The sequence below is a fragment of the Medicago truncatula genome, chromosome 4, assembly GCF_003473485.1.
Source record: "Medicago truncatula cultivar Jemalong A17 chromosome 4, MtrunA17r5.0-ANR, whole genome shotgun sequence".
Taxonomy (NCBI): Eukaryota; Viridiplantae; Streptophyta; class Magnoliopsida; order Fabales; family Fabaceae; genus Medicago; species Medicago truncatula.
The window spans coordinates 16,724,070-16,737,241 of NC_053045.1; the positions used below are offsets into that span (position 1 = coordinate 16,724,070).

Here is a 13,172-nt window from a genome sequence, read left to right on the forward strand (position 1 = left end):
TAATAACAATTGAACCAACCATTCACCATTTTCTTCTCTTATGCCTTTAAGGCCTCTTTCTTTTCTTCAAAACCATTTTCCAACAAAAAACTAAAATCAACCAAACACAAAAAAAACATTTTTTGAGAGAGAACTACATGGAGTTTGATCCCTTAAATGGGTATGTAGGCATGAGGTCAAAACCTCTCCAAGTCCACTAAAATAAAACCTCAAACACTTTCTCCCCCCCATTCTTAACATAAATAAATTTCCTTTTTTCATGAATAGCATTAAAAATAAAGCGTAGACATAAACTAAGAAAACGGCTCCTATAGAGTACTATAGTCACCGCGGGTGCCTAACACCTTCCCGTAGTGAAAACGACCCCCGAACTTAGAATCTAAGGGTTTTTTCTCAATTTTGCCCTTCCCAAGAAAAAATAGAGAATATCAAAGATTGAAAGGTTCAAGCCTAATTAATGACTTGACACCCGAAAATCGCGATAACAATCCATAAAACGCTTTGGCACGCAGGTCACATCAATATAATCTCAAAGAGTTAGTTCAATATCACAAATAGCATAATATTCACGTAATAGAACGAAGCATGCATAACATATAGCCCCATCCCGTTACGTATCAGAGCGACCTAGACGACACAGTGAAGGCAAGGCCACTCACGACGGCAACTGCACACTAAGCACGGTCACCTGCAAGTTACCCATACGAAGGGCAATATTTTCAAGCAGAAGGGGTGAGATTTCATAACAAAATACAGTAGAAACTCTATAAATTAATAATGTCGGGACCGGAGAAATTTATTAATTTAGAGAGTTATTAATTTATCGATAAATTAATAATTATTAATTTAAAGATTTTTTAAGTAATTATACTGTAGATACCAAACAAAAAGGCAAATTAGTCTATGTCTCTTAGAATTATGTTGCACCAAATCTTGGGACTCAATGTAAATTAATAAATATTGTATTCATATCCATTGGAAATATGACTTTTGACTTTTGAAGTGTATAGTAAATGTAAACAACTGGAATGTTCAATGTATTCTTAAGCAAGTTTGGCATATATAAATTACATGAATGTGTTAAAAGTATTCAAACCATATCTCACTCACGAGATGGCTTCTCATCTAAAAGGTGTTGCAAAATCAACTATGTCAGATCAAATACGTAAGGAGTTGTGCGAGTACAAGAGAGATAATCCTGCAAGCACACAAAAAGACTTGCAGAGATGGCTTGAGGGAAAATTTCAGTTGAAAGTTAGTCAAGGAACAATATCAAACACACTTAAGCGGTCAAATGACTATCTCTCTGCTGAAATAGAAAAGGGAAGAGCGGAGATCAAAAGACACAAACCAGCAAAATATCCTGACATGGAGAAGGTTGTTTATGAGTGGTTTCTACAGCATCAAGAACGTGTGAATATCACAGGAGAATTAATTTTGCAGAAGGCAAGAGATACAATGAAACTCTTGTACCCTCATGATGATTCAGATTTTAACTTCTCTACAGGATGGCTTGGGAAATTCAAGCACCGACATGGCATAAAGTCATTTCGTCGTTTTGGCGAGAGTGGGTCTGTTGATGTACAAGACATGGAGCAGAAATTGGTATCGATTCGAGAGAAAATTGATCAGTTCCCTATTAAAGATGTTTTCAATATGGATGAAACTGGGTTGTTTTATAAGCTACAAGCTGATCATTCACTGGCAACAAAACAACTTGAAGGAAGAAAACAAGATAAAGAAAGGCTGACGGTAGTTATTTGTTGCAATGAAGATGGCTCTGAAAAAATCCCTCTATGGATTATTGGGAAATATGCAAAGCCTCGTTGCTTCAAGAATGTCAACATGAATAGCTTGGATTGTTAGTATCGAGCTAACAAAAAAGCATGGATGACTAGTGTGCTTTTTGATGAATATGTTCGTTCATTTGACCAAATGATGCATGGTAGAAGAGTTCTACTTGTGGTGGATAATTGTCCAGCACATCCAAGAAATATTGAAGGGCTAAGAAACGTTGAGTTGTTCTTCTTGCCACCCAACATGACATCAAAGATTCAACCTTGCGATGCTGGGATAATAAGAGCTTTCAAGATGCATTACCGTAGAAGGTTTTATCGCAAAATATTGGAAGGTTATGAGGTGGGACAATCTGATGTTCGAAAAGAAACAATAGCGAATTGCTTCCGACACTGTAAAATTCGTTAAGCTAGTGACGTTGTAGGAAATTTGGATGAATCCACTTTTGATGAAGAAACTCAAGACCTCCAGACTATGATCAATCAATGTGGCTATCGTAATAAGATGGATATCGACAATCTAATGAACTACCCAGGTGAAAATGAAGCATGTTCGGAGGTTCAGAGTTTAGAAGATATTGTGCGTACTATCATTGAGAACAATGCAGAGGATGACGACGAAGATGATACAGTGTCTTTGGAGCCTGTTACGCGAAAGGAAGCACTTATGGCGTCGAACACTCTTCACAACTTTATGATACAATACAAAAATACAACATCTCGGCTATTGGATGCAATAAGAAAAGTTAGAGATGAGCTCCAAACATACTTGAACTTTAAAGGAAAACAAACAGCTATTGAATCATATTTCAACAAAGTGTAATATATTTTTTTTCAGTTTCTATGAATTATTAATTTATGATTTTCTTGGGACCGAAAATTATAAAGGGATCTCCCAAAAAATTATTATCTTATTATTTTATCGAATTATTCAATTTTTTACACTGGCCCAAGTCGGGAGCGAACAAATTTATTATTTTAGAGAGTTTATTAATTTACCGAGTATTAATTTAAAGAGTTTCTACTGTAATATTAATCAAAGTAATTTGAATCATAATTAACATCATATCAATCTTAAACAACTTTGCATATTTGATAAACAATTATCACGTAATCGCATATTCAATCATCATCAACAACATAGCATCATTAGACACGACAATGCGACAATGCTCTTAGACTCCTTATATGCATGTGGTACCAATCGTCATCATAAGTATTAATATACTTTAAATGTGCGGAGGACAAAGCTCCTAATAATCGTGCGGAGGACAAAGCTCCTATCATGGTGAGGACTAAGCTCAATGAATGCTAATGCATGGACTCTATCACAAAACATCGTAATCATCATATCAATATGCATCCAATAATTTGGAGCTAAACGTCATCTTATTCATCATATATAGACATTATGCACTTAGTTAAATAACAGCAGCAGCATAGTCAAGTCACAATAACGGATGATATCAATATATCAATTGCAATTCATTAGCACCATAATTATTCATTCATATCTTACATAATGCATATTACATTAACTCATACTCAATTAATAACAACATATCTTAAACGGCCTTACAGATTGCATTAATCGTCATCATTAGGTTTCATTACCAATTAGGGGTTCACTCTTGATCAAAACGTGCGACACAGATCGCACAAACACTCAAAGCACTCTAATCTGGAAGTGCTCGCGAGGCGAGAGTATCTACTCGCCATGGCGAGTACAAGCCAACTTCCCTACTAATGTTGTTCTAGGTTCAATCTTGTCCTACATTCATTCCTAATCATTACTAGGTATGTTCAGGCACTCAAAGGCATTCAAGGTCCAACTAAAAAGTCGAAATTGCAAAATCTTACATGCTCTCTGCCCTAGCTCGCTATGGCGAGTAAGGTTGCTCGCTGTGGCGAGCTGCATTGTGTAACTCGCGAGGCGAGGGAAAAGGGTTCGTGAGGCGAGCGATGAATGTTCATCACTCGCGAGGCGAGACTCATAGCTCGCCATGGCGAGCGATGAAAGTCGCTACGGCCATACCTGCTATTTTCACAAAAACTCAGCGATTCACATGGTTCTAAGCCTAACATTGATTCCAAAGTTCGTCCTAAACATTATCTAAGGTCTAGGAGCACTTTCTACATCAATTTAACCAATTCCTACCGTTTGATCATCAATTCTAGGGATTTGACCTAGTTTTCGTTTTCTCCAATTCAATCCTAAAGCTTGCTAACTAATCATCAGAATTACAATCAATTAACATTACTGAGTTATTAGTCTCACCCTTACCTGGTTATGAAGAAATCGCAGCTCTCTCTTTGATCCTCTCCCTTCTAAGCTTTTCTCCCTTCTCCAAAAGTTTTCACGTACAATAGTTTTTCTAACAATTAGGTCTTCCCTATTTATATCTCTTCCTAATTACTTATCTTATCTCACTTTCTCCCCCAAAACTATCTAAAATATCAAAACAGCCCTCAACTAAATATTTTTCATATTTCTATTTTCTTATCAAATCTTATTTTATTTACAATAAAATAAGTCTCATATCCTTATCAAAACCTTCAACTCATAACTTATCATATTATCAATCAAATCATCTAAATCATCGCAAATCATCAAAACATACCAAAATCATGCATATATTATATAAATATAATATAATCGCCTAAACTCAATTAATTAAACAATTAAACGAAAGTGGGCGTTACAACTCTCCCCCACTTAAAAGATTTTCGTCCACGAAAATTTACCTCAAGCAAACAATTCTGGATAAGACTCCAGCATCTTACTCTCAAGCTCCCACATCAAGCTTTCACCAGTCGCTCCCGACCAAACGACTCTCACGAGAGGTATCTCTTTGCCTCTCAACGTCTTCATTTTACAATCATCAATCCTCACCGGTAAAGTCTCTACCGTAAGGTTGTCTCTAACTTGCACATCGTCACTCTGGATCACATGAGATGGATCCGGAACATACTTCCGAAGTTGCGACACATGGAACACGTCGTGCAAATTCGAAAGATGCGGTGGTAATCCCACTCGATACGCCACCGTTCCAACTCTTTCCGATATCTGATACGGACCAATAAATCTCGGGGTCAACTTATTTGACTTCAATGCACGTCCTACACCAGTCATAGGAGTGACTCTCAAAAACACGTGGTCTCGTTCCTGAAACTCAAGATCCTTCCTGCGCTTATCATGATAACTCTTTTGTCGACTCTGCGACACTTTCATTTTCTCTTGAATCATCTTAACTTTCTCAGTAGTCTGCTGAACAATCTCTGGTCCTAAGACCACTCTTTCACCTGACTCAAACCAACACAACGGAGTTCTGCATCTCCGACCATACAAAGCCTCAAAAGGTGCCATTCCAATACTAGAATGATAACTATTATTGTATATGAACTCGATCAACGGAAGATGACTATCCCAAGTTCCTCCTTGCTCAAGCACACAAACTCTCAACAAATCCTCTAGCGACTGAATTGTCCTCTCCGACTGACCATCTGTCTGTGGATGATAAGCCGAACTCAATCTCAACTTCGAACCCAAAGCCTCTTGCAAACTTTTCCAAAATCTAGAAGTAAATCTTGGATCTCTATCCGATACAATGCTCGAAGGAATACCATGCAACTTCACAATCTCCTTAATGTAAATCTCCGCCAACTGGGCAACAGGGAAACTAATATTGATCGGTAGAAAATGAGCCGACTTCGTCAATCTATCAACAATAACCCAAATTGCGTCGTTCCCTCTAGGAGTATTCGGCAAACTCGTCACAAAATCCATCGATATACTATCCCTTTTCCATTCTGGCACATCTAAAGGTACCATCATTCCAGCAGGTTTCTGATGCTCGACTTTCGACTTCTGACAAACTAAACAGGAATACACAAACTGTGCCACATCTCGTTTCAAACCAGGCCACCAGAAAATCTTCTTTAAATCATGATACATCTTCGTAGCTCCCGGATGAATACTCAAGCTACTCCTATGACTCTCTTCAAGAATCATCTTCTTAATCTCTTCATTGTCTGGAATACAAATTCTTCCTCGAAATCTCAACACACCTTGATCATCGATTTTAAAATCACTGTCTTCAGTCTGATCTCTAGAAACTAACAAGTCCACAAACTTTACATCAACTTTCTGTGCTTCCTTGATACTTTTCAGAAATTCACTATCAATCTTCAGCATTCCCAGTTTCACACTCTGAGGTGACCATTCGCAAACCAAACTCATATCTCTGAACTGTTCAAGTAACTCGAACTCTCTAACCATCAAAACGGACATATGCAATGTCTTCCTACTCAAGGCATCTGCAACAACATTAGCTTTACCTGGATGATAATTCAAACCAAAGTCATAATCCTTCAACAATTCAAGCCACATCCTCTGCCTCATATTCAATTCCTTCTGGTCGAACAAATACTTCAAACTCTTGTGATCACTAAACACCTCAAATCTCGAACCATACAAGTAATGTCTCCATATCTTCAATACAAAGACCACGGCCGCCAACTCTAGATCATGCGTCGGGTAATTCTTCTCATGAATTCTCAACTGTCTTGAAGCATAAGCCACCACTTTACCTTCTTGCATAAGTACACCTCCTAAACCCAACTTGGATGCATCACAATATACTACAAAAGGCTCATCAGACTTAGGCAAAATCAAAACTGGAGGAGTCGTCAAACGCTTCTTCAATTCACTGAAACTGTTCTCACAATGAACATCCCACACAAAAGCTTTACCTTTACAAGTCAACTGGGTTAGCGGAAGAGCCAACTTGGAAAACCCTTCAATAAATCTTCTGTAGTAACCAGCTAAACCCAAGAAGCGTCTAATCTCTGTAACAGACTTAGGAGTCTCCCATTGCGATACCGCTTCAACTTTAGACGGATCCACTGCAATACCATCACCAGAAATAACATGGCCAAGAAAACTCACTTCTTTCAACCAGAATTCACACTTAGACAATTTGGCATAAAGTTTCTTCTCTTTCAACACTTGCAAGACAATCTTCAGATGCTCAGCATGTTCTTTTTCAGTCTTGGAGTAAATCAAAATATCATCGATGAACACAACTACGAACCGATCCAAAAATGCATGGAAGATGCGATTCATATACTCCATAAACTCTCCAGGTGCATTGGTAACACCAAAAGGCATAACCTTATATTCATAGTGACCATAACGCGTTCTGAAAGCTGTCTTCTGCATATCGTCATCTTTTACTTTAATCTGGTGATAACCTGACCTCAGATCAATCTTGCTGAAAACACGTGCACCCACTAACTGATCCATCAAATCATCAATTCTCGGAAGTGGATACCTATTCTTGATAGTTACCTTGTTCAACTGTCGATAATCAATACATAACCTCATACTACCATCTTTCTTCTTTACTAGTAAAACCGGCGCTCCCCAAGGTGAAACACTTGGTCTAACAAATTTCTTCTCAAGCAAATCTTCCAACTGTTTCTTCGACTCAGATAATTCGGAAGCAGACATACGATAAGGTGCCATCGACACCGGCTTCGTTCCAGGAACAAGATCAATAGAAAACTCAACTTCCCTCTCTGGAGGCACATCAGGAATTTCATCTGGAAAAACTTTAGGAAAATCGCATACCACTTGTAGCTTATCAATCACTGCTTGATTCTCAATAGATAAAGAAGCCATTAAAGAAAACATCAAAATACCATCACGTTCCATTTGCTTCAGCTGCTTAGTAGATAAGAACTCTGCACCACTTTCCTCTTCGGCGGAAGAGAAATACACTGACATGCTAAAACAATTAATATGAACATGGTTGTACTCCAACCAATTCATTCCCAGAATCACATCCATACTGCTCAAAGGTAGACAAACTAAATCCATTTCAAAATCACGACCAAACATAGACAAAGGACAACGCAAACATACGAGAGAAGTAGTCACCGAACCCTTAGCTGGAGTTTCAACGACCATCTCTCCATTCATATCAGACAAATCAAGACCCAAAGCAGAAACACAATCGAAAGCAATAAAGCAATGAGTAGCACCAGTATCAATAATAGCAACTAAAGGAGTATTATTAATATAGCAAGTACCTCTGATCAAACGATCCTCATCCTTTGTCTGAGTACCAGTCAAAGCAAAAACCCTACCAGTAGTCGGCGCCCTCTTAGGCTGAGTACACTATGAACTAATATGTCCCTCTTCATTGCAGTTAAAACACACAATGTCCTTACGCTTGCAATCAGCTACAATATGACCCTTCTTGCCACACCGGACACACTTCTTGATCTCTTCAGGACAGACATAGCTTTTGTGGCCTTTCCCACCACAATTGAAACACACAATCTCGGTAGCATCCTTCTTCTTAGGCCGCCTATCATCGACCATCCTCTGTTTCCCTTTATCAGCAGGGGCACTGTATGGCTTAGGACGACTCTGCTGTCCCTTGCCCTTCCTCTCGTTCACAATCTTATAGTGAGCCTTAGTATCCTCTTCATAGATCCTGCAACTATTGACCAAATCTGGAAAAACTCTAATCTGTTGGTATCCAATCGCCCTCTTAATGTCGGGCCTCAAACCGTTCTCGAACTTGATGCATTTCTAAAACTCAGCACTAACACCAGCATTCGCGTTAGGTTGTTGTCCCACTGCTTGGGCAACAACTTCTAGAGCAGCAGCTAACGCAGCATCGTTCCTTCCAGCCATTTCTGATATTCTACAAAAGTAGCAACAGCAACATAAGATAGTAATATAAATATTACTAAGACTCGACACGACTCTTCTAATTGACCGGACGAACCGACCTGCTCTGATACCAATTGTAACACCCCGTTTTCCCAACATAAAAATTTCTAAACATTTATCAGAGTAAACATCATAAACAACGGGATATCACATTTAACATAATCTAAAACAGTTAAATAACAATTTAACCAAACAACTTAAACATTGCAGCGGAAATTATATTATAATCCATAAAACGCTTTGTCACGCAGGCCACATCAATATAATCTCAAAGAGTTAGTTCAATATCACAAATAGCATAATATTCACGTAATAGAACGAAGCATGCATAACATATAGTCCCATCCCGTTACGTATCAGAGCGACCTAGACGACACAGTGAAGGCAAGGCCACTCACGACGGCAACTGCACACTAAGCACGATCACCTGCAAGTTACCCATACGAAGGGCAACATTTTCAAGCAGAAGGGGTGAGATTTCATAACAAAATAATATTAATCAAATTAATTTGAATCATAATTAACATCATATCAATCTTAAACAACTTTGCATATTTGATAAACAATTATCACGTAATCGCATATTCAATCATCATCAACAACATAGCATCATTAGACACGACAATGCGACAATGCTCTTAGACTCCTTATATGCATGTGGTACAAATCGTCATCATAAGTATTAATATACTTTAAACGTGCGGAGGACAAAGCTCCTAATAATCGTACGGAGGACAAAGCTCCTATCATGGTGAGGACTAAGCTCAATGAATGCTAATGCATGGACTCTATCACAAAACATCGTAATCATCATATTAATATGCATCCAATAATTTGGAGCTAAACGTCATCTTATTCATCATATATAGACATTATGCACTTAGTTAAATAACAGCAGCAGCATAGTCAAGTCACAATAACGGATGATATCAATATATCAATTGCAATTCATTAGCCCCATAATTATTCATTCATATCTTACATAATGCATATTACATTAACTCATACTCAATTAATAACAACATATCTTAAACGGCCTTACAGATTGCATTAATCGTCATCATTAGGTTTCATTACCAATTAGGGGTTCACTCTTGATCAAAACGTGCGACACAGATCGCACAAACACTCAAAGCACTCCAAATCTGGAAGTGCTCGCGAGGCGAGAGTATCTACTCGCCATGGCGAGTACAAGCCAACTTCCCAAATAATGTTGTTCTAGGTTCAATCTTATCCTACATTCATTCCTAATCATTACTAGGTATGTTCAGGCACTCAAAGGCACTCAAGGTCCAACTAAAAAGTCGAAATTGCAAAATCTTACATGCTCTCTCTGCCCTAGCTCGCTATGGCGAGTAAGGTTGCTCGCTGTGGCGAGCTGCATTGTGCAACTCGCGAGGCTAGGGAAAAGGGTTCGCGAGGCGAGCGATGGATGTTCATCACTCGCGAGGTGAGACTCATAGCTCGCCGTGGCGAGCGATGAATGTCGCTACGGCCATACCTGCTATTTTCACAAAAACTCAGCGATTCACATGGTTCTAAGCCTAACATTGATTCCAAAGTTCGTCCTAAACATTATCTAAGGTCTAGGAGCACTTTCTACATCAATTTAACCAATTCCTACCGTTTGATCATCAATTCTAGGGATTTGACCTAGTTTTCGTTTTCTCCAATTCAATCCTAAAGCTTGCTAACTAATCATCAGAATTACAATCAATTAACATTACTGAGTTATTAGTCTCACCCTTACCTGGTTATGAAGAAATCGCCTAAACTCAATTAATTAAACAATTAAACGAAAGTGGGCGTTACAGATTTTACAATTTAGATACTTGGGGGCTTGTAGATGCCTAGGGGCTATCATTTCACATTGGAAGTCCGCGAGGGGGTATCCTTTCCTCCAAGTTTCCATGATCACCCTAAGTAGTGCTACAACTTATTCATTTTCACTTAGGAAGTTCCTCTTTTTAGAGGGTTTTATTTAAGCACAATTTATTTGAGAAGTCATCACCACATTTAGGAAGTCAGTGAGGGGGTGTCCTTTCCTCCATGTGTTGGTGATATTCTTCTGCCCCATTTTGGTTTACACATTATAGCACATTAGAATTATTCCCACACAAACTTATACTACTTTTACTTTGAAGATTTTTAAGGGTCCAAGTTACCATTAAAGTTAGAACGTGTTCCTTAAAATACCTATTCATACACTTACTTAAGGATTGCAACTAGGTTCTTTTCTCATTGGAGAATTTTCACAATAAAACTTGATGTGGGTATAGCAAGAACACTTACAACACAAGAAATCACTTTCATGTACAAGAAACGACCATTGAAGAGACAACTAAAAATTTATGTCATAATAAAACAATAAAACAAGCTGCTTATTCATGCCTTTTACAATAAAAAAAACAAAAGAATAAAGTTTAAGGGAGTTTGGAAACACTACGACTCAAGACACTTTATTAGGCTCCCCCCACACTTAGGAGAAGCATTGTCCTCAATGATTTAAAAGAAGAAGAAGAAGAAAAAGAAGAAGAAGATGATGAAGAAAAAAAAAAGTAGAGAAGAGTAGAGGAAGAGGAGAGCTCACAATTTTATTGAAGTCCATAAGGTGGACCTTGGAGGTGAAGGTGTTGCATCATGTATCAGAACATTTGATTGTTTTATTCATTTATTGTATTGCCCCTTAGGACATCGTTTCTTAGCCTGATCATTTCAACACCTTGTCTTTGTTGCTCGGTGCATGTTCTTTTAACTTTGGTTTGCATCCATGCCCACTGTTCATCATTATAGTTTCCACCGGCTTTTTGTTCATGGTGTTGTGCACCTACCTCCTATTCATCACCACCATCATCATCATCATTATCTTGTACCTGTGGGTTAGTACCAACATAAAGCAAATTTTCCACCGCCTCCGGATTAGTAATGTCCGAATTAGGTAGCATAATCAAACAATTAGCTCTAATAATTCTCCATTTATATTGGTAATTGTGAGTAGGGTCATGGGTTCTAAGGAATGACAAAGTAGTGAGAGTATATAAGTTTAGATAATAGTTCTCCTCTATCCTCTTGATCCCTTGATTCACACTCACCCCAAACTTCTTAGCAATAAAAGTGATGATTCCACCTACCATTATATTACCCTTATCATCCGGTTTTCTTTCTATCAATTGAAACAAGATAATCAAGCAAATAATAGCAAATGTTAACATGGTGGTTATAAAGCATGTCTCATAACATAAATAGCTCATCAGTCGTCATCATTCCCTACCTCTTCTTTCCTAGTCTATCCATATCATTATTATCAGTGTATCTACAAGCATAAATAGATTGAGAGATAAAAGCTTTAGACCTACTCTTTTGCTTGTCATCTTTAAAATTGATGCCATGGTTCTTGACTGTTGCTTTCTTTTTCTTTGCACCACTTCTAGAGCTTTCAATCTCCTTGCCTTTTTGATGCCATTGACCTAGTTGACTTGGTTTGGGTTTTAGGGAAGGTTAGGGTTTGGTAAGGTTTTGGTTTGGAAAGATTGGCTTAGTGATGGGTTGGGGTTTAAGTGAGGTTGATGAGTTTAATGATGGAGATTAGTGAAGAATTTTTTTGGTTTTTGGGTTAGGGTTTAATGGTGTAGAATTTGGTGTTTGGATGGATGAATGTTGGTTTTAATTGGTGGTAAATGTTTGGAATGATGAATGGAGATAGATATGGAGGTTTAAAGGTTGTTGTTATGGAGGTTTAGAGAGAGAAGTTGAATGATGAGGGAAGTTTGTGTTTGAGAATGAAGGAAGAAGAAGAAAAGTGAAAAAAAAAATGTAAAAGAGGGTCTGGACCATGGCACGGCCGTGCCACCACAGGCACGGGTCGTGCCAACTCTCTGGTAGTTGGTGAATGTTGGCTAGGTTACAGGCACGGCCGTGCCAACATAGGCACTGGCCGTGCCAAGCTTCTGGACATGCAAGGCTCAATTTTCTTCATTTTTTCACATCATATTTGGACAAATACCTACAAAACAAATTAAAACAACACAAAACAAACAAAATTAAAGCAATTAAACTCGTGGGTTTCCTCCCACGAAGCGCTCTTTTAGAGTCATTAGCTTGACGATTGGAAGGTTTCTCTACCCAATACCCAATCTTTCCCAAAGGGATAGTGGCATCAAACTGACATTCTCTCCCAAATCACACATGACTTTCTCAATGGTTTCACTCTTAATCACACAAGGGGTGGAAAAACTCTCAATCAATATTAGGTTAGGCTTAACAAGCCTTTGTGGGAGATGGATTTTGTGTTTATAAGGTTGTGAAACGATTGGTTTATCACTCTCTCCTATGACTTTCTCACCTTGTTGCTTTTCACTCTCTATCTCACCCTCGATTGTCTTAGTTTTCATAATGGGGTCCTCTAACTGCCTACCTTCCCTAAGTTGAATAGCATTTATAAGGCCTTTGGGGTTGGCTTCAGTTTGGCTTGGAAAGACTTCGGGGGTTTGAGAGGAAGTAGCTACTTGTTGGGCTACTTGAAAGATTTGAGTTTCTAGCATTCTAGTGTGAGTAGCAATGGAGTCCACTTTAGATGTAAGCTTGACAAGAGAGTCATTCAAAAATCCGGTTTGATTTTTAAGTTCTTGAAA

General features: G+C 38.3%; 1 protein-coding gene across 1 annotated transcript; it reads left to right on the forward strand.

The window, feature by feature from the left end:
- The first annotated feature begins 1,113 nt into the window (after positions 1-1,113).
- LOC112420795 (CENP-B homolog protein 2-like) lies at positions 1,114-1,866 on the forward strand. The gene has a single exon (XM_024780491.1). It carries the CDS (start codon positions 1,114-1,116, stop codon positions 1,864-1,866), a length of 753 nt encoding a protein of 250 aa, XP_024636259.1.
- Positions 1,867-13,172: the final 11,306 nt, after the last annotated feature.

Coding starts and splice junctions, on each gene's coding strand:
- LOC112420795 (XM_024780491.1), top strand. CDS start 1,114: ATGGCTTCTCATCTAAAAGGTGTTGCAAAATCAACTATGTCAGATCAA.